The sequence below is a fragment of the Strix aluco genome, chromosome 17 (assembly GCF_031877795.1).
Source record: "Strix aluco isolate bStrAlu1 chromosome 17, bStrAlu1.hap1, whole genome shotgun sequence".
NCBI lineage: Eukaryota > Metazoa > Chordata > Aves > Strigiformes > Strigidae > Strix > Strix aluco.
The window spans coordinates 17354304-17378555 of record NC_133947.1 but is presented as its reverse complement, the minus strand read 5'-3'; the positions used below and the strand labels follow the sequence as shown (position 1 = coordinate 17378555).

General features: G+C 42.8%; 1 protein-coding gene, 1 long non-coding RNA gene and 1 other non-coding gene across 13 annotated transcripts in view; 1 reads left to right on the top strand and 2 right to left on the bottom strand.

The window, feature by feature from the left end:
- The window catches only part of RBM39 (RNA binding motif protein 39), a 32035-nt gene extending 13207 nt beyond the window's left edge, over positions 1-18828 (bottom strand). For 3 of the 11 annotated variants that reach the window (XR_012625496.1, XR_012625497.1, XM_074842822.1), the window contains exons 1-9: positions 18528-18828; positions 15214-15276; positions 13316-13365; positions 9515-9709; positions 4052-4117; positions 3890-3943; positions 2353-2470; positions 1583-1735; positions 890-1027 (exon numbers count right to left, since the gene is read on the bottom strand). Coding sequence is in view for 9 of the 11 variants with exons in the window: in XM_074842822.1 (XP_074698923.1) it covers positions 890-1027; positions 1583-1735; positions 2353-2470; positions 3890-3943; positions 4052-4117; positions 9515-9709; positions 13316-13365; positions 15214-15264 (825 nt within the window). In the remaining 2 variants the exon portion in view is untranslated. Of the gene's footprint in view, positions 1-889; positions 1028-1582; positions 1736-2352; positions 2471-3889; positions 3944-4051; positions 4118-5018; positions 5275-6115; positions 8500-9514; positions 9710-13311; positions 13366-13627; positions 13991-14917; positions 14991-15213; positions 15277-18527 lie in introns of those variants that run through there. The other 8 variants (XM_074842829.1, XM_074842823.1, XM_074842827.1 and 5 more) reach the window with 8 other exon arrangements.
- Positions 18829-19026: 198 nt separating this feature from the next.
- LOC141931192 (uncharacterized) lies at positions 19027-20614 on the top strand. The gene is made up of 2 exons (XR_012625522.1): positions 19027-19379; positions 20148-20614. It is a non-coding gene; the product is annotated as an uncharacterized LOC141931192 (long non-coding RNA).
- A 2236-nt stretch (positions 20615-22850) lies between these two features.
- Positions 22851-22922, bottom strand: TRNAE-UUC (transfer RNA glutamic acid (anticodon UUC)). Its single transcript has one exon. It is a non-coding gene; the product is annotated as a tRNA-Glu (tRNA).
- Positions 22923-24252: the final 1330 nt, after the last annotated feature.

The following is a 24252-nucleotide window of genomic DNA, read 5'->3' as shown; positions in this document are numbered from 1 at the left end:
TTTTCCAGGCTTTTGCACAACAGAATTAAAGGGATACACATATTGAATCTGAAAAAAGCCTCGCAAGAGCATTGTTACAGTATGTATGAGGCAGGATTAATAACCAAAGGTAGTATGAAAAAACAGCAACGGACTTGATAATTTTTACTTTTTTCTATTAACAGCGTATTAAGTATACTACTTTTTCCCCCTATCTAATAATGATATACCCAAGTTACCTTAATTAGGACAGTAGGGCTAGTATTTATTGTAACTTCACCATAAACTTCAGATTCAATCTGCTCACTTCTGTAACTCTCTCTACAAAACCACATCACCATGTTGCAAACCAGAGCCCAATGATCAGGAGGAAAAAGGGGCCTGTGTCAGACCTGTACAGGACATACCACTAGTTCAAGGTAGCAACATGAGCTAAAACTTAAAAAAAATCCTTAAAAACAGATGAAACTACTACAGTCACAGTGAACAGAACTCTGACCCAGTTCAGCGCTTTGTGCTTTAACCTATGAAATAGGGCTCACAATCACAGGGAGATGGGGAGAGATGTCTACAAGCTGCAGAAGTAGGATAGAACATACGGATTTTGGGGGTTTATTTGGTCTGTGTTTGTTTTGTAATTTTAGGTACTCATTGAATTCTCAGCTTTCCTTCATAAGACCTGCCATTTAAAATCACTGGGCCACATCCCAAGTCAAGGTTCTGGTTTGTTCTGAAATACTAACTATGGAACTGAAGCCTCGTGGATGTACAGGAACAGAAGAGTGAGAAAAAGAAACCAATGTTTTACAGGTGTGAAGCTGAATTATTTCCAGAAGCTGCAAGCGCTCTACAACCAATCTAAGTTTTTCAAATAAACTACTGCAACACAACAAGCCAAATTAAAATTTACCCTGCCAAACGGCTCAAAAATTCCTCGAAGCATATCTTCAGTTATGTTGAAGTGTAGTGATCCCACATAGAGCCTCATAGGACCAGCACTGCCCTTCTGCAAGTTATTTGCCATTGCTGCTGCTCTGTTTTTCTCTGCCTAAGGGAAAAAGAAAAACTCACCTTCTGTAAGAATTGAATAAAAATCCTAACACAAGCACTATAAATGTATCAGATTAAAATTAGCAGATTCAGTAAAAAATAGAAGCTGTTTTATAATCTGCACACTATCCATCAGATTTAACTTAAAATCTACAAAATCCAAGACCACAATCAAGTATACAAAGCTTCCAAAAGCCCTCAAATTAAACAACTTCATGCAGAATTGTGGCTTGTATCTAGTAAATGAACGCTTCATTTTTACATATGCTGGAAAGCATACATAATATATACTACAATTCTGTTACACTATTTCAGTGTCATTATTACTACTTTCTTAACATCTCTATTTTCAAAATGCATTTATATCACTTTGATTTGCTTTAATTTGCCTGTCAACTATGGGAAACAAAGGTCCCTTTATAATTAGCTTAAATTATCAGTCTTGTTAAGGTTTTCCAAATGTTCAATGGTAACCAAATTTTCAAACAGTCTTCCAGCAAGATAAAAGAGGCACTACTCAACATGAACAAAAATGAGATTTACAACTCCTTACCTGTGATGCTTGTACTATGATTGGTACACCCAAGACTCTCTGTCCAGTTAGTCCTATTGCCAGAGGCACTGAACTAACATCAACAAATTCTACATAAGCAATTCCCTTTGAGCGCCTGGAATTTCTATCCGAAATCATTCGAACGTCACGAACCTGAAAGGCAAGTATAGAAATGCTGTTAGAGATAACAGAAAAAACTAACGCAGTCCATATCTCAGAAAGGTATTAAGAGCCAGACAATTATTTGCCAAGCCAACGGCTTTGTAATTATGCTACAAAACTAGAGTAGCACAAAGCTATCTTAGCAAACATATCCCAGAGGCAAGCTCGCACTAAAAGCTGCCATTCAAAGTCAAATGTAGTATGCTACAGAACAGGGGCAACAATACTTGCAGCACTGTAATGCTTTAAGCCAGAACCTTACAGCTGATGGAACAAAAAGGTTTTCAAAATTAAAAGTTAAATGAATTTTTAAATTACACTACAACTGCAGACCTATCCGCAAAAGACAAACTTCTGAGAAATGAAGTTGTTTGAATCAGAACTGCATTGCTATGTTTTGCATCACATCACATGCTTACCAATGAATTCCTGACAAATTATGTTTTCATGCTCAGAGCCTTTAAGAATTAGCTGGTCATTCATTCCCCCCTTTCACCTGTACAGGAAGCTCCAGAAAGCCACTTGCTTACAATTCTACAGAGTATCAATCCTGTACTAGGACAGCTTGAGCAAGTATTCAAAATCATTTTAACCTCACTATTAATTACCTTCCCTACTGTAGAGAAAAATTCTTCCAGGTCTCTTGGTCGAATTCTTGCAGCCAGCTGCATGCAAAATACTGTTCGAGCATCCCTCTCTTCAGGGGTAAGATTATCAATAGGTTCTCTGAAAAGAGGAAAGTTCACTTAGAAAAATAATCCAAAATAAGGTAACTCACCTCTGAACCATGCATGGACTTAAAAATATCAGTACTTCAAAGTCTGGTGGGGAAAGAAAACCATCCACCATATTAAAAATGGCAGGGTTAAGAACTGAATACCTAGTATTATTATGATAATAATATAATTTACTACTTTAACATGACTAAACATCCTGTTTCAACTATAAGCATTAAATATGACTGAAAAATTGTATTTTAAGTACAGAAGCCCCAATCAAACAGGGATGCCATTTGCTACTGTCCAGAACAGGTAACAGTACCACTATGGAGCCTGGAGTCAAAAAGATGAAATGAAAGGACAGGAAAACAAAGGAAAATGGGATTAATTAGCAAAGGCTAGCTGTCTGAACTCTCAGACAAGTAATATAGATGTTTTTTTGTAAGATTTTAGTTTGCAAAGCAATATCTACCCAGTCACTTTGGAGTCACGACAGCCACTGCATAAACAATACTAACATCTACACAAACAGAATTCCCAGTCCTCATTTTAGATTCAGCTTGTTAAGCCATAAAAAAGTATGAATAGTGAATAATTACTCTCATCCTTGACACCAGAAGCACTGGATTAATTTTATTTCAATACCAATCATTAGCTGAAATTAGATGCACCACTTTTAAGGTGTTAAAGCTTCAAGTCAAAAAAAAAAATCTGACTTGTACTTAAGCACAGGACAGAATTAGCTTGCCTGAGCCTGGACTGAATTTCCAGTCATCTAATATGTATTTACACTTTTATAAGTATTTTTTAAATATCACTGAGAATACACAAAAAATTTAAACTAAATTGTCTCAGTGAGAGTTTTCTAATAATTAAAAAAACAAAGCAAGACTGGTTAAATTTAACTGCATTAATTTGGAGAATAAGCTCATTAGCAGCTATCTAAATCCAATTCTCTTAAATGAGAAGCCTAAGAATGGATAAGCACCTCCTGGATTTCAGTGGTACTTGGCTTCTCTACAAATAACATCAATACACACTGAATAGGAAAAAGAAGCACTCATGCAGTACTTTTCCATTCTGTATTTAACATTATTAAGATTCAGCAGAAAAGCTAGCCAACTTAAATCACAATTACCAGGAGAAAGATTTGAGAATCAGAAACACAAAAAGCAAAGCAAGACATGCTTTGCAAACTGACATTATTTAAAACTGTACACTACTGGAGGCGGTGGGGAAGAGACAGTTTATGACATGGAGAGAAAGCAACATGTTTTCAATGCTCTCCTCTTGTGGGCTTTCTGAATGAATTCCAGCTTTACTTGTGAGTATAAACTGGAGAGCCAGTAGTCATGCATTATTCCACCATTACTTTTCCAACTCCAACTGCACAAAAACCCACCCAAATGTGTGTGAAAATTCCTACCTAACAGGGCTCTTGTCTTTTCTGAAGGGACTTTTGCTTCTGGAGCGTCGTCTGCTATAAAGAGAGATTACAGAGATTGTAAGAAAACCTTCAAATACACCAGTCTCACTTTAATCAAAACCTATTAATGATGTAATAAAAAGTAGAAAAAAACTCAGAAACCTTAATTTGATGCTGTGAGGCAGACCAATCTTCCCTCTGATGGCACTGTTGAATTTTGGACCAGAACTACAGCAAAAGCAAAGACAGACATTACTCACCAGAGTACCTGAATTCAAGACTTCCTGTCTGTGCTCACATTACATTGCAAGTGCTCACCCACCCTTGTACCTGAACTTGTAAACACTTTCCATTAGCAGCACCCATAACATGCATAGTTACATGCAGCACCCCAAACCATAAGGCACAGAATATGCTCCCTGCTCAGTTTCATCAGCATCAAAAAATCCCAGAATATGCAGGACTCCAAGGAAGGACTGAATCATGAGCCAGCCAGACATGGCACATTTGTATGTGCAAAATATTGTGAGATAAAGTTACTGTTGTAATCTTCTTTACGTGTTTTTTTTGTCCACCTGCATATTCTACCTACTGATGACTGCAAAGCAGTACCCTAACGGCCTGGAACTCAGCCTCAGAGTTTTGGGCAAACTGGTGCTGGCAGGACTATTTGCTAAAGCGTAACATTTTAAAACTGAAAGTTTAGTGAAATTTAAGGTGCAACTGGAAACCACAGTAGCTTCCTGCAGACATCTGCAAGGGACATAGTCACTAATGCTGTCTCAGCTCTAGCCACTGAAGTGCTATGAATATGTAAATACAGCTTCCTTTAAGTAAAGTTCTTAATGGACATCAAAACACTGAACCATTTAAGCCAGCAGTTAGCCTTATATAAACGTGTCACCACAGAAGGAATCCAATCTCTTGGCTGAATCTAATTTTAGTTCTCCAGGCTTCACAGAGGCTGTTACAACAAATGGCAATTTGCCCATAGCTTCCATGTTAAAGAAAGTTCTCTTGCTAGTTATTGTGGCACAGGTAACAAGATTGTGACATGAACAGTAAGATTCATCCTATCATGTTCTCCCTGAACTTTATCTCCTTGTAGATACAAGGCAAAGAACAACACCTGTTAACATTCTTCCTGTATATCCACTGAATGGCAGAGGCACTGCTGCACAGACTGAATGCTAGGGGCTTTGTCGTTCCATCGGCACAGAATTAATTCTTTCTGCTGTGGCTATAAATTGATGTGAAAACACCCCGAAAGACACTGCAGTCTGAAGACATTAAGTAGTCTTTCACTAAATCCATTTAGCCAACCAATTGGTCTGATAAAAGTCTTCTGGCTACTCAGTGGAACAGTAATGCTTATAGTTAAACTCAGCATCCACAACAAGGAGGAGAATGCCTATTTTTAAAGATGTCATGACACAGGTGGAAGTAGTGGGCCAAGATCCAAAACCGTGCTGGCCAGGTTAAAGCAAGGGAAATATGGCCCTGTATGACACTGGAAAAAAATAAAGAAAAAAAGCCATTTAGAAACTACTTATTAAGAGAAAATAAGACATTAAAAATAGGCACATGTTGAGATGAGATCACTATTGATCAAAACCAGACTTTTTTTGCTTAAGATAAATTACTCCACTTCCTACTCAAGTTCAGAGAAATGACTGCTGGGAGCATCCATTCAGGTTCTCCAGTGCCTATGACACATACTGCCAAAAGCTGCACCTGGAGATGTTGGTACTAATTCCAGCAGCTGGCTTCTTATCAGAGATGGGATTGTCTTGCATCTTCACACACTTCCTGATGGAAAACACAGTGCTCTCCGCTTCAATTCAAATGCAGCAAGACAAACTAATTACAGTTACTCCAGAATACTAACATGCAGACCAACTAAATGATGGTTAATAATCAAGACCATGAGTTTTTAAGGAAACAGTGAAAGAAATGTTTTAAGTGTTTGTCTAAATCTAATGAAAAAAAACCTGAGAAGATACACAATAACAGTTTTCAAATAGACACAACTCCCGAGGAAAAAAAAATCATCCCCCCACAACTCCAAAAATCTCTTTTCCATTTTCACACGACAAATAAGGAGTATCTTATTTATATGGCTACATGGGAGAAACATTAAAAAACCCCAGCAAACTAAAGCTGTAACAGACCACTGGAATGGACTGAGCAAAAAGCTGCCTGGGGCAAGATGATGATGCAAGTTACCTTCTGAGGATCCTTTTTCAACAGTATTCTGCAGGATGTATTTCTTTGGGTTTTCCTAAGGAGATTTGCTTGTAAAGCTGTAGATCTCGGGAATTTTCTTCTTTCCTCCTACTGCCTAAGAACTCTCTGCAATTGTTGCCCAGTTCCTGCTATCATGTATGGAAGTACCAAGTCACAAGCAATTTATCTTTATGTCCAGGGGTTACCTTCCCCATCAGCCAAACGCACTGGAGTCCTGTGTACAGCCAAAGCACAGCTAGGTACATGTTCTCCTAAACCTATGTGATGCCACATGTCCAAGAACAACAGTCAGGTCAGAAGACAGACAGTAAAATATCAGCTTTCACCTGCTCAGTCATACAAGACTCCAACAGAAGTCTCAGACAAGGCAAGCTTTGGCTAACGAAGTCCAGGAGAATCATGATGCACTTTCAGTCCTCATGTAATAACCCTGTTTTCCCAGCAGCTTTGCCCAAATTCTTCATTCCAGAATAGCAACAGAACAGTCTAAGTGACTTCTACTGTATGTTAGCAATAGCTGGGATTTGTCAGACAGATGTCTAAGCAAGAAGTTCTTTCTCCTGACCTAATAATATATCTGCAGAACACTTAAGGGACAAGACAGATGAGAAGAATAACACTTTAAAACCCTGTGAACACTGAGCAATGCAACCCAGTCACCCAATTTTAGAAAATTAAAACATTTAATCGTTATCTCATGCTTAAAGTTGACAAATTCAAAGTCCTCAGTTTCTGTCACACTCTTCCTTCAGAATTACCTATACTAGACTTTCTCTTCTCACTACTGCAGAGATGCTTCCACATCACGCCTGGCAGCAAAAACATCTTGGTTTACAAATAGTAGCTTGAAAAGGGGCCTTTATAAAGCAAGTAAGAAAGATCACAAGGAGGAGGAAGAGTAAAAAATAAAACTTTAAAAAAAATACAGCCACAAAGCATTTTGAACTTGATGTTGCAGCCAGCTACAACACTGCCTGCAGTAACACCAACTCAGAACTGTCTGAACAGCCCCACAGGTGAGATTCCAGATTCAAATGCTCCAGTCAGTGAGAGCATTCTGGCAGTTACTTTTGAAACACTGAGCTGATGGAACTGCTACAGAGACAGTTTCTTCATATGGAAGCACCCTTTTTGGTAGATTCAAGGATATCTGATCCAAAGGAGTCTGATGGTGCGAGAGGCTTCATCTCCAGAACTTGTGTCTCCCTGAAAGTCAGCATCTGTTATACAGCTTTTAGAGGTGAGCGTCTGCCTCGAAGAGTCCTAAACAAGAAATGAAGAATTCTTCCCCCTCCTATCTTCTCAGGTCCTTCTCCTTCACAACTTCTAGGCAAAAACTACAATTCCGGAATCACTTTAGCATGTGAATCACTTCAACTGCATCATCCACGACCTGCAAGTGAACAACAACCAACTGCTGGCTACGCAACAGTCAGTACCAATGCCTCGGGGATGCACGTAGTTGCCCTACACCAGTGCTCCGCTAAACTATTTTAAATGCTAAAATTCTACTTGGTTAAATGAAAGCAACAATTCAACAACTGAAGCAAAGAACACAACACTGCCAAACCAATAAGCACAACCTCGTATTCTGAGGGGATACTTGATTATCTCACTTTTTTGTTCATTTTCTCTCAATACCAGACAAATTGCCCAGAACAGCTATGGAACAGTACCAGAACAATTGAAAAGACCTCTTGCAATCATGTACCTTCCTGGTGCAACCTATCAATGTGTTAGGACAGACATGGGTTACTGTAGTAACATCCATACTTTCAACCTCTACTTGAGGAAATTATTTTGGAGGACCAGAGCACTGAAACTCCCAAATTTCTCCAAGTGAAGAACCTTCTCACCCAGTGCCAATGGGAGAAACAAACAATAAAACCCTCCAATGCAGCAGCTCCCAACCAAGAGGTAAGATGGAGGACGTTCTCTGAACACGACATTACGTTGGAGGTGAGAAGACTGGCAGGCTCCACATACAGAAGGCTGAAGATCTTGATGAAGGTCCTCAGTTTGACTCAGCCTGGAGCCACAACGGTGGCACTGGCACAACCCAACTAGCTACTGTAGTCTTACAGGTGCCCAGAGCAGCTTTACAGAGGCTCTGAAAGGCTTGATACTTGAGACAAAGTAAAAATCAGGGCTCTTATGCTCTATGATCCCCAAGTACACAGGACTGATGAAAGCACAGGATGCCACTGCATCTCAGCAGATCCAGGAGCTGCAGCATGTTTTCAATATGAAGATGTCAACATCCAGGTGACTTAGTGCAAAATGAGATCCTGAGACCTCAGGCATTTTTCATCTGTATTCCAAGAGCACCAAAAGGAATGTGTTCCCTGGATTGGGACCCAGTCACCTAGAAAAACATTCATATGCAGAAAACTGTACAAGCCTGCAATTTATCAGAGGTAAATACTGTCTTCTCAAACATCTTGAGAGAGATTTCTCCATCACGGATGACATTACATGCCATGATTAAAAAAAAAATATATCCTTTTCAAATGCCTGCCCCGACATGATCTTGCATTCTGAGATTTGACAACAGTTGAGGTGAGACCCAGACAAAAGCAGACACAAACAGCAGCCTCAGGTAATCAATGAAAGCCAAGCATACAGCCCAGTTGCACTGTTTTTCTGCTTCTTTGAAGGCAAAAAGAGGTGATGGAGAGCAAAGGGGAGGGCAGAAATACAAAACAGCAGAAACACAGAATAAATAATGTTGGAAAAATGGTTATTGAGAAAGGATTTACAACTGTTGGGAACTAGCTATAGCAGAAGTTCTATCAAGCCAAAGGTCTGAGAAGAACTGAAGAATTAGCCTCTAAACAAGTCTGAGAAACAGCAAATATGCAACGCATGGGCATTACTAAGACAAAACACTTCCATCCAGTTTGGATGCCTAAACACAGGAAGTGTTTATGCATAACCGTTTAAGAGCAGCAACCCTGTAAAAACCTTTTACTTTTTTTTTTAATGAGTTACACGTTTTATGAGTCTGTAACAAAGTCACAGACTACTATTCATTTTTTGACAGATGAATCGCCAGGTTCATATACTGGATAGTTAGGACATGTAGAACACTTGCTCGTTATTTTAATTTTGTGATAAACTTTGTCTTCCAGTCAGTGGTACACATTCACTTGCTTTTACATCTTTCTGCATTTGGGTAAGAATGAAAACTAGCAGGAGAAACTGAGTATGTTACTGTCCTCCTCTTTTTTACTCCATATTTATTGACACTGTTCAACCTCAACCTCTCACCTTCTTTTTTTGAGATGATTAGTGACTGATTTAGAAAGAGAGTGAAACTTTAAGCTTTCACATCATACAATGAAGCAGCACACATGCAACTCTACATAAATAACCTACTAGGGACTTCTATAGCGGCCTCTGAATCTGCGATCTCTACTTCTAGAACGGCTGCGTCTGCGCTCTTTGCTTCTGCTCCGTTTCCTTTCCCGGCTTCTGCTCTTCTTCCTTTCCCGATCTCGGCTCCGTTTGCGTTCCTTACTTCTGCTCCTCTTCCTGTCATGGCTTCGACTTCGGCTCTTGCTCTTTTTTCTCCTGAGAGAGAAAAATACAGCTTTGGTTACACATGTAGCTCAGTGTTATTATTTACCTCACATTCCACAGTTCCTCTAACCTGATGTCACAGACATCGATAGGAAGAAGTTTCTAACTGTTGCTATTTATACAAGTTTCTTTTGTTAAATGGGCAGTTAAGCATGTCAGCAATCTTTTAAAATTTATCATGCTCCAAAGCACTTTAAGTTTTGTAATCACGTTTCCAAGAACAGTAGGACTGAAAAAATATTTCCTGCATTAAATCTAATACATACTAAATGCAGTTCTTCATGTGCCTTTCAAACATACTTTAAATACACCATCAAGATGCTAAGATGAAATTATATGATACAGAAAAATAAAACACAACAAAACTAGAAAGGAAGAGACAAGTCTGAGGGAAAGTTGTTTTCCCTTGATACTCCCTGCCATCAGTCTCAACACACCGCACTGCCTAAGAGTTTTACTTCCTACTTGCTACTCCCACTCATAACCCACTTGTTTTTCTAAGTCTGCTGCTCTTACAGGTTTGGGGCAAACTGCAGATCTTCATAATTTTAACTATTTACTAAGAAAATTTAAACTTTTATAATCCGTAAGTCAATTATACCTCATATTTGAAAACCAGTGAACCACTGTTCCATTCTTGGCAGACTAGTGCGTTATTTGCAAATTTTTTTTTCTATCTCGGTCTCAGACCATAAAAACTTGAGTCTCCTTAGTTTTTGAAATATATAGGTATGTATACATAAAACACACGTTGAACAGGTGCTCAAGCAATTATTTAAGACAGTAATTTACTTCAAAATACATTTTGGGAATAACCAACTTAGCTGCTAAACTTCTGAAATTCAAAACATCCTTCATTGCTGAATTCTTCCTCTCCTCCTTTTGGGTGCTTTGATTACATACACCATCTTTTTTCAAAGTGATCACTCACACGCTTAGATCTTTGTATGCTGCCACCCCCCCTAAAAAGTTCAGCCCTGTTAGTTTATACACGGCCATAGAAAGTAAGACTTCTAGTTAGTTTTAATTACTAAAGTAAAAATCTCTCGGCTACTACATCTAACTGAGCCTAACCATCACTAGCAGCTTTTTTTCTCCTATCTCCACCCCTGACAACCCATTAAAACTATCTTAGTATTTATCTCTCAAGAGAAACATTTTGTGATTTGGTTTTAAGAACTGGAATATTTCTTTTAATTGATTACTTATCTAAAATACCCCATCAGTTTCTCTAATTTTTTTTGTACGGAGGCAGAAGCTGCTGCATCAAAACCAGATATTCAGAAGCTTCATTATCTCTGATGAGGTGACACCACCCAGAAATCCAGAATGATCCGCATGAACGTCACTTAACCACACATCCTACTGTAATGCAGTTTGTCACAGTTAGGCAGGCACAGTCTCCCTCCAAGGATCCACCACTTACCAATATCTCCATAAATTAAAACCCTCATAATAGCTCTGAAAAATACTACCTGCAGCTCTGTATACTGGCCAGTACCAGTAACTAATAACTGCAGCTAGTCATCAGCAAAGATAGCAACCATTCACTATCCAACTGTGAGCTGAACCCTTTTTGCATGCAAAGACTCCTAACAGTCAAGATCCATGTTCTGCCTTTCAATCACATTATTAAACTGGACACACAGTATAAGCATGTGGTAAAATTGCAGATTCTTAACTTTCTAAAACAGAAATTTAGTATGATTGGACAATTTTTGAAAGCTGCACACTGAATCCAATGTTATTTTTCAGCTGTTGATATTTGCTGTGGATTATGGTTGTCCTGACAGTTTCAATCTTCTTTCAGTAATGTCCAACTGAAGTAGATCAAGAATATCCTCTAGATACTGACACCCCAACGCAATTTAACTGATAAGCAAAGCAGGAAGTCTTGTAAAGCCGATATACACCTTACTCTTCAGCAACAGGGTACACTATCGCAAGTCTCAGACAAAATGGTGTAGTTTGTTCTTTAAAGATTTCGGGGAACAACAGCTGTATCAAATCAAAATTCTGGGGCAAAAAGCTTCATACTATCACAGAACTGCAGTACAAGAATAACTAATCTTCTAGCAATTGCTGAGTTGAAAATTGAAATGGGAACATACCACAAGAGCAACATTTCTGAACAGACACAAGGGGTACAACTAGGAAAGCAGAAAAGAGGTGAAGCTCCACACAAGTAACACTGCCAGACTAACAGCAGCAAAACAACTTGACTTTCTCCTATTTTACAGTAGTTAAACTTGAATTTACTGTTTTTTCTGAGTATAAACACAAACTTAGAGGATACAAGTCCAACCTGAAAATGGGACCATGGGCAGAAAGATAAGAAGTGTCATTACTTTAGTCGTGAAGTTACAACAACTAAAGAAAATTAACTGAAGTATGTTCTAGTATTCTCATCATTATACCATGAACCAAGGTCAGAATCAATTCTAAAATTTAAAAGCCACTGCTTTTCTTTCAGATCCCAGTTTGTATTTTGAGACTAGCCATCCAAATAAAAGCAGTGTTTTACATGCCATGTGTATATACTTTAAAGCAACAGAAATTCAGAACTTGAAAATACTGGGAGAAGCTGCTTTTGATGGGGTTTTAGTGGTCTCGGTATTTAGCATGATAACGATGTTCACAGTATTGTTTAGAATGCAGATATAAGGTATAATCAATTTTAGATTATTCAATTCCAACATAAGTCTGATGTTGAAATTGGACTTTTCATGTCCCAAATATATATACACCTAGGAAGAAACATTCTTTGGATCCATACAGCATTTCAGCTGTACTACTTCAGAAGATGACAAGAGCATACATGCTTACTTAAGTTAGGTGTATATTACACAAATGCACTGGTTACTGTTTACTTGAATATCAAATCAATATTATTCTTCCTACAGCAACTAACAAGCATCATTTGGTGATGAGGAAGGTAAAGAATTTATTTAACAGACTTAAAAGCCTTCCATTTCAGAGACTCTTCTATGCAAGGCATTTTTCTTCAAATTTCTGATTTGATTCCAGGGTGTTTGGGTCATCAGCAGGTGTTCAGACCCTGGAATTATGCTTCCTGAAGAAGGTGGGCTTGTACTCTGGTTCTTTAAAGAGGTTACAGTATCATTTTATGAATTTTAGACTAGTAACAAAAAAACTTAGAAAATTTTCAAATTGGGGGGGGGGGGCAAGGGAGGAACAGAGGGAGGGGATCCAACACTCTAAACCTTTTCAGGAAGGCATTCCTATCTTTAAATGCTTTGAACTCTTCCAAATCACATAAAATCCTACACCAAACATTTTTTAAAATGAAAAATCCATTGTACTGCTAAAGCAACAAAAATAAATTAAATATGCTGCACCTACCAAGTCTGTACTTTTATCTAATGCTAATATTAAATGTTTTCACAACTTTGATGACAGTGACCAGGGTGTAACTACGTTTGTAACCAGAACAAAATTTCGTAATTGCTGACATTTGCAATTGCTGCAACTGCAATTTTTTCCATTTTATTTCCCTAAACACTACTGACACGCATTCCCAAGTTTACAAAAATCAGTAGCCTCCCCCCAAATGTAGAGAACTGAGAAAATACTTACTTCTTGCTGCGTTCTTCGTGGCCATTGGCACTGCTCAATTTGTTCTCATCCTAAGCAGGGTTGATAGAAGAACATCGTGAGGACGAAGCGGAAACATTTCAAGTGGTCAAAGGGTAATGGGAATAGGAATAAGAAAATACAAAACAAAAATTTTAATACTAAATTACTTGTTTACAGATTAATGTGGAAAGCTTTAGAAAATTTAGGTAGGCATGTTTAACCACTTTGCTGCTTAAATTTAAGTCATACAATTACAAAATATAAGACTTACATCATTTAAAAGTGTATATTAAATTGTAGATACTTCCTTACATGGTTTAGAGAGCAAGTTATCCTGTAGAATTCAGCACTCAAGTGGTTAAATGTTATTTCTATAAAACGTAAGAGGAAGTTTCAGGTTTGTGTTTGTGTGCCCCTCTGATCAGTACCAAGGCTATATCTCTGCCTAAGCCCCAGTGGCTATGCTAGCAGCCAGCCACTATGGATTTCCTGTGACCGATGTCATTCCCGAGATCTTCGCTCATTTTCGCTGAAGGGTTGTAAGAGCTTGATGTCACCTCTGTCACACATCTCGCCCTGAAGCAAACAGGGATTCACACTGCTTTAGTAACGTCGACTCCCAAGAAAGTCATCAATAATCCACCAGTCCAGCCTAAACATTCCCTATTTCCATACCTGTTTACATGGAAAATATCCATGTTAAACCAGGACACAAGAATTTTAACATAACAATTTACAAATTTCTCTTCAAGATTTTAACGTAACTGCTACATATTACATAAACTAAATATACCACTTAAAACTTACAAATGCTCATCCAAAATTCATGACATGGTTGTAATAAACACTGCAGAATAGACTAACAATAGCTGCTATATAATTTATATACTTGCTTTACAGTTTAATCACATCAGTTACATCCAAAGTACAATTCCTAAGCGACTTAAACTTAATATACATTTTTTGCGAAACCAGTGCTAAAGCATGCATAATGTTAACACTTCACCACCATTTGGTGAAAAACAAAAAAAGACAGTATTCATTTGCTGCTGGTTTAGGTAAAAGACATCACTACGGTAATTGATAAAAATTTTGCATAAAAATTGACATTTCCTAATTAAACAACTAGGATAGAAGAATACAAGAGTTTATTTTAGAATGTCACCGCAGATTGTGATACTGTCTTTTACTTGCTAAGAACATTCTATTCAGGGATCCAAGAATTTCCGTAAATTCGTTCACTCAGCAATAGATTTCCATCTGCCCTGTTAAAAGATTAACTGCCACCAGTCTTCTGCATTAAAAGCAAGTCTCACTCTTCTTGCACTGAGCAGACTGTTCAAATATTTACTTGCCATGGGACTGGTGAAAAGGTTATTCTTGGAACCCTGCTGTTTTCCCAAACCACTGCATTCACCTTGTTGCTATACCAAACTGGACCTGGCAATTTTAGGAGAGGTTTTCAGTTTCTTGGTTTTGGGGGGGGGGTTTTGTTTTGGTTTTTGTTTTTGGTTGATTTTGGGTGGGGTTTTTGTGTTTTGTTTTTTTTTTTTTTTTAAACCTAGGGGACCACGGTACAGCGATACGTCACTCAATTACTACCTTATGATTGACAGTTCACACTGGAATCAAAGGTGAATTCATGGGAGTAGAGGTGAGATATCGTTAGGCAAGTCTACAAAGAGAGATAGATGGGCATTTATTCATCACGCTGAAGTGAAACTACTGCACAATATAATTACATTAACAGTATATATTTACTTGTAAGTTACATGTAATGCATCTCCAATAAGATAAATCATGAGGGCTCCAGGGATGTTAGTTTACAGTTCAGCAGTAGTTTCATGAATAATGCTAAATTAAAGGTAAACAGGACCTCACTGCCACGTTTTTCTCACCTTCTTGTAAGGAGCTTCAAGCATTGCTTCAATATCAATATCATCAGCCATTTTTCAGGACACCTGAAAGAAGAAACAAAATCCACCTGAGACAGAAAACACCCTTGTGGCTTTATATTCCAAAGGCTTTTGCTTAAGAGGCCATCACTGCATTGGCTCAAATTCACAGAGCAGTGTCTCAGAAGACATTTCCAACAAGAACTAGAATGAAGCTCTGCCCAGTGAGATGATAAAAGAATGTGACACAAAGCAATTATAGCTGTGAACAACAAAATGCTACTGAACACAATTAGCCAGTGGAAACCCCAGAGATATTCCACCTATTTCTTCCAAAACAAAGAGCACAGAACATATATGATAGAGAAACAGAGATCTGGTGGCCATCTTGAGAAGTACTAGAGCTTGACCCAAGAGAGACACGTAAAGAACAAAGAACAAACATTCAGGCAAACCTGTTTGCAGCTTCCTGGGATTTACTACCATCATATTTACTAAGCTGAAGACTTAAGGTGAACACTATGGTCCTTTAAGAAATGCAGCCTCCTGCATCATGGGGGCCACAGAAGAAACGGTTATGATTGAAGCAGCAACAGCTACTAAAGCATACACAGGAGTCACCCAGTCTGGAACTTCAGGTTTCAAACAAAAAAGATCCACCATGTCATGTAACACTAGTCACCACAAACTTTTTTTTTAAATTGTTCCTCTAATTTTTCAACTTCAATTCATTACACCCTGAATCCCTCTGACATTCGATTTTCTTTCCCTATACAGGTACACTATTAAGAACCTCTCCAGAGTCTCTGCATTAAAGTATGGAGACTCAACTTCCTCAAATCTCTTCAATATAACAGTTTCTCCATTTTCTTTCTTAAGCTCAAAAATGGCCAGGCCTCTAGATCCAAGTCAGACAGCCCAAGAGTAAAGATTTTCCTGCATGTGTGCCATAAAATGTATTTTTATTCATATAGGTTAATTCTTATGCCTTGGTTACAGGCATTGCTGCAGGAACTGCGCTGTCCAGAGACTTGGCCAGCATAATGAAATCGCTCCAACATTTCAAGATCCCTTAAACTCTTTGCTCATAACCTCATAACTGAGAATATTATACCAGAGCTGCACCACATATAAGAATTAAGTCACTTCCCCACCCACATCTGACCATCATCCATTAATACAATCAAGAATAAAACATAATCCTTTAGCAATATCTGAGCACTGGAAGTTCATACTCAATTACTTAACCAAGGCACGCTGACCTCATTTTCAAGTTATTACCTCTTGGGCTATAGTGCTATCACTTACAAATATGATCATCCTTAGTTTATATGTAACGGTTACTAGAGTATTTACATTCAGCTTTGAGTCATCTACATACATACATATGATTTAATTCACCCCGTGTTTGGTATGAACAAGTACATCAGTATGATTAAGGACCACGAAAAAGCACTGTGCCAAACCTGGGTTCTACATGAAAATTCCCACCCACAATTATATTTTCATGTATGTAATTTCACCAACACATCCAGCTACATCTGGGTTGGATTCTTCACCCTGAAGGGGGGGGGGGCGGAATGGAGGCGACAATAGGGACCATCAAATCATGAGCAGCATGGAGAAGTGAATAGGGAATGACATTCACCCAAATAATAAGAGTGAATGAACTATCATCCGGTGGGTTCAAAACAAAGGTCCTTATTCACACAGCATTTAGCCACGGAATGCACTGTTACAGAGCACTGTGGATGCTCCAACAAAGAAAAACACACATGCAGTGTTCAAAAAAACCCAAAACAAAAAAGCACAAAAGTTTACAGAAAAAGCTTTTCATTAAACAAAGCCATGCCTTGTGACCCTGAACCGCAACTAGCTGACGACTAAGAGCACAGCAAGAAGCATCGTTGTATGCTTGTCCTGTATTTCTGTTCTTTCTTAGTCATTTACTGTTGGCCAACACCACAGACAAGATCCCGAGTTACATGGACCTTCAGTCCCACCCCATCCTATCTGTGCCCTTTGTACTCTGTACAAAACACTTTCATTGGTATAACACCATGTTTTTATCAGAATACCTTCTGTTCAAGTAACACAGACATACTATCGACTTTGCAATTCATAGGTAATGCACGCACTCCTTATAAAGTTACTCTTTTTAAAAAATATCACAAGAGTCCTTATTAAAAGAGTAGAAAAATCATGACAGATTTTTAAGTATCTTTCATTAAACACTGAAGAAGCTCAAAATAATTTTCATAAAAGCCTTTCAGCTTGCTCAAAAAGCTGCATATGCCCAACATCTCTGTAGAAGAAAAAAAAACAAACAGAAAAACCAACAACACGAAAAACCCCAAAACATCAAAACAAACAAGAAATGAACGATACTTGAAACTTTGCAGATCTACAGAAAACCTAAACGGACATGAACTTTATTGCTACTAATCTAGCAAGTATTTTGAAAGCAGATTCCACCTATTTTGCTGTATTATATTACATAAAAGGAGGTTAAAAAGGTCCTCTCCTCAAAATTACTTGCTTTTTTGTTTTGAAATTCCAAGAATGACAATCCCACTCTCGCTTTGCAAGGAGCCTCCTGGAAAAACACCAGGAAAATCCAGGGAGAAAGAACGATACTTCGGAAGCTCAGCTGAGCTCTCAGCAGCACACGCACCTCTGCCCAGCAGCTTCCCACCCGCAATCCTCCGCACGCTCCCTGGGCGATCACAACTTATCGACTCTGGGATCTCCAACCCGTCCCGACCTGCTCCGAGCACCGCACCGCCCGCGGCCTCCGGTCCCTGCGCGCCACTGCCGAGAGCCGCCCGCCCGCGACGGCCCGGCGCTCCGCCGCCTCCCGTCACTCCCCGCCCCACCATGTAAACAGCTCCGCGGCCGCTCCCCGCCGCTCCGCCCGGGCGCTGTCAACTCCGGCTGCGAAAGCGGCAGCAGGGCCGGACCCCGCGGCCGAGGCCGGTCACTCCGCACAGCGCCATCGTGGGGGGGAGCCGGGGAGGGACAGCGCCGCGGCGGGGACAGCCGGATCCGCCCGCTACGTGGCCATAGGAACAACCCAAACTCACACGGCCGGGCCGCGGCCTCGAGGCGGGGGCAGCCCCGCCGGGCGCTTCGGCCTCACAAAGGGGCGCGACGGACACCGGCGGGGAGGCCGGCGGCGGCCTCTGAGGGCGAGGCGACCATGGCGGCGGGAGGGGCGCAGGCCTCCCGGGCCGCCCCGCAGGCCAGGGCCACAGCGCTCCGCGGGTCGAGCCCGCGGCTCGCCCAGCGGCGGGGCCCGGTCCCCCGCCCGGCAGTACCTGCGCCACGGGCGGGTGCTGTCCTCGTTCGGGCGCCCGCGGTCCGGCGGCGGCGGCAGCAGCGGCTCCCGGTTCCGGCGCTGGCTGCGCTGTCGGTGGGGGATGGGCCCAAGGGCTCCGGAGCCCCTCTCCAGGCGGCTAAACCTCAGCTGAACGGCGCCGCTCGGCCAGCCCCGGGGCGGCAGGCGGCGAGGGGCGGCGCGACCGTGGCGGGCGGTGCCCGGACCCGCGCTGGGCGCCGGCTCTGGCACAGACGGCTGCTCCCCGAAATGGCGCCCGGCGCGGCTCGCGGCTCGCAGGCTCGGCGCACGGCACGGGGGCGCCCAGCGCGCGGCGCAGGGGCTCTCGCGAGACGCAGGGGCCAGACAAGGCCCCGCGCGCCCGCACCCGTCGGCTCTCGCGAGACATCGCGCCCGGAAGCGGCGGCTCCAGCGCTCGCGAGGCCCGGGCGGGGCCGTCACGCGCCTTTGCGCTCTCGCGAGAGCGCTCGCGCCCGGTCGCGGCGCCGCCGAAGGTCAAAGGTGACCCGGGGCCGACCCCGCCCCGGCCGAGGGTCCGTCGCTGCTGCCCCCGGAGCTCTGCAGGGCCCCGGGCGCCGTCCCGCAGCCGGTGCATCCCGTGTCCGAGCGGCCCTGCGCGGCTGTCGAGCAGCGCGCTCGGGGTTCCCTTGGGGACAGCCGGGACCCCTCCGGGTGCCTGGGGGCTGGAGCCCGAGTGCCGAGCCCCACACCGGGGCAGCCCCGTCACGGCCTCTTGCCTTGCGGCAAGCCTGCTGCCACTCCTCCTCTCCCCGGGTTTTGTTCTGGTGTGTGCCGCAGCCTCTGCCCTGGTGTACACGGGGGTCTTGTCCAGGTCAGGTGTATTTGCTAAGGAAAGTGTTATTTTTTCCCCTTTCATGCGCACCGTGTAACCGTAAGTGGGTTTAGTCTCTTAGCTCCAAAAGCTGTGTTAGCTCTTTAAATGCTTATTGCACTATCACAGAATCATTCAGGTTGGAAAAGACCTTCGGGATCATCGAGTCCAACCATCAGCCCGACTCTACAAAGTTCTCCCCTACCCCACATCCCCCCACAGCTCATCCAAACGACCCTTAAACACCCCCAGGGATGGGGACTCCACCCCCTCCCTGGGCAGCCTATTCCACTCTCTGACCACTCTTGCTGGGAAACATTTTTTCCTCATGTCCAGTCTGAACCTCCCCTGTTGCAGTCTAAATGTTTAGAGGGTCTGTAAGATCTTTGAGCACTCAGAAATATGTTTTAGGAGTTGAGACTAAATTTGAGAAGACGATGAGATTAAAAAAGCTGGAAAGTTATCCTAAATTTTTGGGAAAGTAAATGTTAAAACTTGTTTCATGAAGACCCAAACTTGTAAGCCTTCCATATTTAGTGTCCTGTTTTCTCTCAATACAACATTTTCAAGTATAATTCAGACAAGCCAATTTATAAAATTGCCCCCAAAAGAACAAAGAGCACTGCTGGAATAACAAGAGTGTATCCTGTGTAGACAGGCCATTTAATGTCGGTGTCTAAATTTCTACTGAAAGGGCTCAAACCAATGAATTTCTGATTAAGTCTAAACTGTGATGTGTGAAAGTTTTGCTTGTGTTTGCTTCCCAAGGAATCCTCAACTGTTTTCCCTCGGCCTCTTCGTCTGTCTAGGCAAAAGTAAAACGCTCCCTGTATGACTCACTGATAACCAGACTCAAAGCCCTCAGTGGGCACCTGGGCAAACTAAGATAAGGGGGAACTTGTACAGAAGGACCCAGAGATACCATCCAGGGAGGATGATCTCGCCGATTTAGGAAGAAGACACCTGGACTTTACCTCACAGCGCAAGCGGACACTGCGAAGAAGACCACGTACTTCCCCCGACCACCAAAGACCCTCAGCCTGTTTTTACTATGCATGCCCGGACTATGTAAATGAATTCCGGGAACTCATTACCACAAGACACCCCTTTCCAGGAAATCTAACAAATATATATGATTTGTGTGTGTGTAAACTGATGTCCCTTGCTAGTGGAGAATCCCCAGGGCAACCCCAGCGCTGCCAATAAAAGAATACCTGCTGAGCAGTTATATTGGATTCTGACTGTTGAGAGAATTTCTTCGTTTCTCTACCCACTTCTGTTGCATCAAATAACTTTGTGCTTGCTGTAAAAGAAAACTAACACCCTTCCTGAGGTCCCAGTTGACCCTTACGTTAACATTTCCAGCGTAAGCATGACATCTTGGGTGGCAGCGCCAAGTGAGAGTTGTGTTGGGGATCTCATGCCCATTGCCTTTTTGACAGGCGGAAATAACTGAACGCGTGTGACAAATGCACCATGTCTGTAAGTCGTGTCTGGGCCAGGAAGTCCCGGAGCTCCTGATGCTGGTGCCTGAAAGCACAGGAGGAAACATCATACGTGCTTACCTTGCCGAAATACTTTTATCTTGTCTTGGGATGATGGTCTGGAGTAGTGTTAAAGATTTGCTGTTTCAAGATTGTTATTTATTGTAGGACAGAGGGATAGAGCAGATCAGGTCATAGATTGGGCAGGGAGGTAAAATTGTTTGTGTTCCTTCACAACTGGTTCTTCTGATGTGATTTAGCAGCGCCTGTGGTCTGACCTTCCTCCCTCTGGTTGAGGTCTCGACAGAATTCATTAAGTTTATTAAGAGTAACACCATCTGAAGGTGTTACAGCTGTACCCGTCTGTCAGAAACTACACCCCCCTTAATGGGCCACCACTGTCTGACAGCTTTTTAGCCACTTTAGTCCAAAGTGTAACTTAAATTGTCACTGACCTGGCATTCTAGTGCAGCTTTCAGCCCAAGCCCCTGCAGACTGTTGGAGCCTTGAAGCCGTATGATTTAACTCAGAAAGTAAGTAGTGTTGTGTGAAACAAACCCCACTTGCCTCATTAACAGTGCTTTCTTTCCCCTGGGAGCCCACAAAATTGCTCATTTGTATTTAAATTTAATAATACGCAGTAAGTTTTGGCCAATTGTTCAACATAGTGTAGATAACATTGAGTGGGTTTCCTGCTGAAGTCAGCACAAGATAAGAATAACGGCTGGGAGTTTTAGGTTATTTCCTTTTTGTCCTACAAATCTGAAACAATGTAAAGAGAAGTTCTAAACAAACTTTGCCTCCTGAAATGATAATTTTGCTATTGCATATAGAGATACTTAAACCAACTGAGGCACAAGAACTCAGGCCCAGAGATTTCCAAATGAAAACCTGTTTTCATGAAACTGCCAGGCTATTGTATCATTTAATGTCATTTCTAACAAAGTTCCTGAAATGTTAATAGCCTAAAAAGATCCTGAAGCTCTTGCACAGAGTGTCCAAATCTTTCTAAACTGAACTGGTCAACTTAATTGAGTTTGGGACATTTAGGAAAAATGAGCTGTTTAAAAATTAAAAAAACCCATTGGCTATAATAGGTCTATTCCAACCTAATAATTTGTGTACAGGTTGGTTGTAAACAAAATTAATAATTTTCTCACAGACAAGATGAGGTTTATTGTGGTTGTTCCCATAGCACCGTGCTGGCCGCATGTCCCTCACCCCACTGCCACCGCTTACCACTCGTTACTGCTGCTCCTAGTCAGCCACAGCCACCGAAAGGTCAGGTCAGGTCTAACCAGACCCGTGTTCTTTGTTCCCCCATCACTGCGACTTAAGTATGTGCTTGGGCTCGTGCTGAATTTCTCTGAGGGTTTTCTCTCCCACTGTCTCCCTACAGAGCCAGGCTCTGGAAGGAGGCTGGACATGTCTTTTTTTTTGCCCAGTTGGTGTGGGAGGAAGGATGAGCCCAACACACCTCGGGCTGGCTACTTACAGCCTGGGTGGGGGTAGCTAATGAGGGACCTTGACTGGCAAGCAGCCACACAAGCTCTGTGTCCAGCCGCGGTGCTGGCCCTGCTGTGCCGAGGTGCTGCCCTGGCTGGCAGTGGATCGGCCACGTGTGTCCAGGTCTGCAGGGCCGTGGCTGCCATTGCTACGTGCTTGGCTGAATTCACCGCTGGAGCTGACGGGAAGGCCGGGGGAAGCTCTCAGTAACACATTTCCTAAGAAGTTTTCCAAGTTGTGGGATGACTTGATCTGTAGGAGACACATGGGGGCAACGCCAACCATTGCTGGTGTTTCTTCATCGTCCCTGACTGCGACGAGCACCAGGGTGTTTGCTTAATGGGCGTCCCTGGGGAGACACAGAGGGTTTGGGGTGGGAGTCGTTCGTCTTACCCCGCGCTGCGGGTGGTGGAAGCGATCTCGCAGAATTAACACAAAAAAGAATTTAAAAAAATAGATGGGAAGTAAAAACACATGTGCTTTCCCACACCGGGAGTCGAACCCGGGCCGCCTGGGTGAAAACCAGGAATCCTAACCGCTAGACCATGTGGGACCGCATGCTTCTGCTTCCTGCCACGCCGCCTGCTGCCTGCACTGCCTGTACTGCCTGTACTGCCTGACCGCGCCGCCTGCTGCCTGCACTGCCTGCACTGCCTGTACTGCCTGACCGCGCCGCCTGCTGCCTGCACTGCCTGTACTGCCTGACCGCGCCGCCTGCTGCCTGCACTGCCTGCACTGCCTGACCGCGCCGCCTGCTGCCTCCACTGCCCGCTGCCTGCACTGCCTGCACTGCTTGACCAGGCCGCCTGCTACCTGCACTGCCCGCTGCCTGCACTGCCTGACCGCACCGCCTTGCCCGCTGCCTGCACTGCCTGAGCACGCCGCCTGCTGCCTGCACTGCCTGCGCCGCCGGCGGGGGGCGGAGGGGTGCGGGATGGGGGCGCGCACGGGGGGCGCCCGCACTCCCCCCCCCCCGCAAAGGCTCCGCAGCCGCGCCGGGAAGTGGCGCCCGGGGGCTGCATCGGGGCCGTTTGGCCGCGTTTCCCCGGGCAGACGTGCCCGAAAGAAGGAGGTAACCCTCGGGATCGGGGGGTGCCGGGATCGGGGGGTGCCGGCAGGGTCTCCCGGGTCGTGGGAGTGCGGGCACGGGCTGCGAGCGAAGGAGTCGGGCTGCCAACACTTCATCAAGTTACATTGCACTAAATGAAGAAGGCTGATGTGCAAAACCCCCCCAAATTTAGGGTCATCCTTCCCTAAGTCATTAAAATTCTCTCGATTAAAAGATGGGGATGGAGGTTGACAAAACTGCAGAAGGAAATGACAAGTGGGAGGATAAACAAATGAAGTCCAGCCTAAAACGGTACAGAAACTGTGTAACAGCCAGAAATGTGCTTCTGTACAAATTCTAGCAATAAAAAAATAAGGCGGAACAAGTGGACTACCCAGTTTTGACTGAGAACGACCTTACCAGAAATTGGTGCACGGCAGATGATCAGTCGGACACTGCAATAGCAGACTGCAGGTTATACAGGAAGAACCAACGAAATTGTGTTTGTGGAGGAGTGATGCTGGATGCCAAAGAAACTTCGGAGTCAATGTGCCTAAACAATTTTAATCTTCCACATGTAACACCGAACCCCTATAAATAGAAAATTCACACCTAAATAGGCAAAGGGGAATATTAGGACTACTGTAGTGAACAGTCTTCCAAACCAGTGGTGGTGACAGGGATATATTTAGGAGATCAGAGAGGCTGCCAAAAGCAGAAAACATCATCACAATGAAGAGTCTCCAATTACCCCCACATTGAGTGAGTAAATGTCACATCAGCATGCCACGTGGCTGCTACATTTCAGATACCACAAAGGCTTGATTTTTTGAGC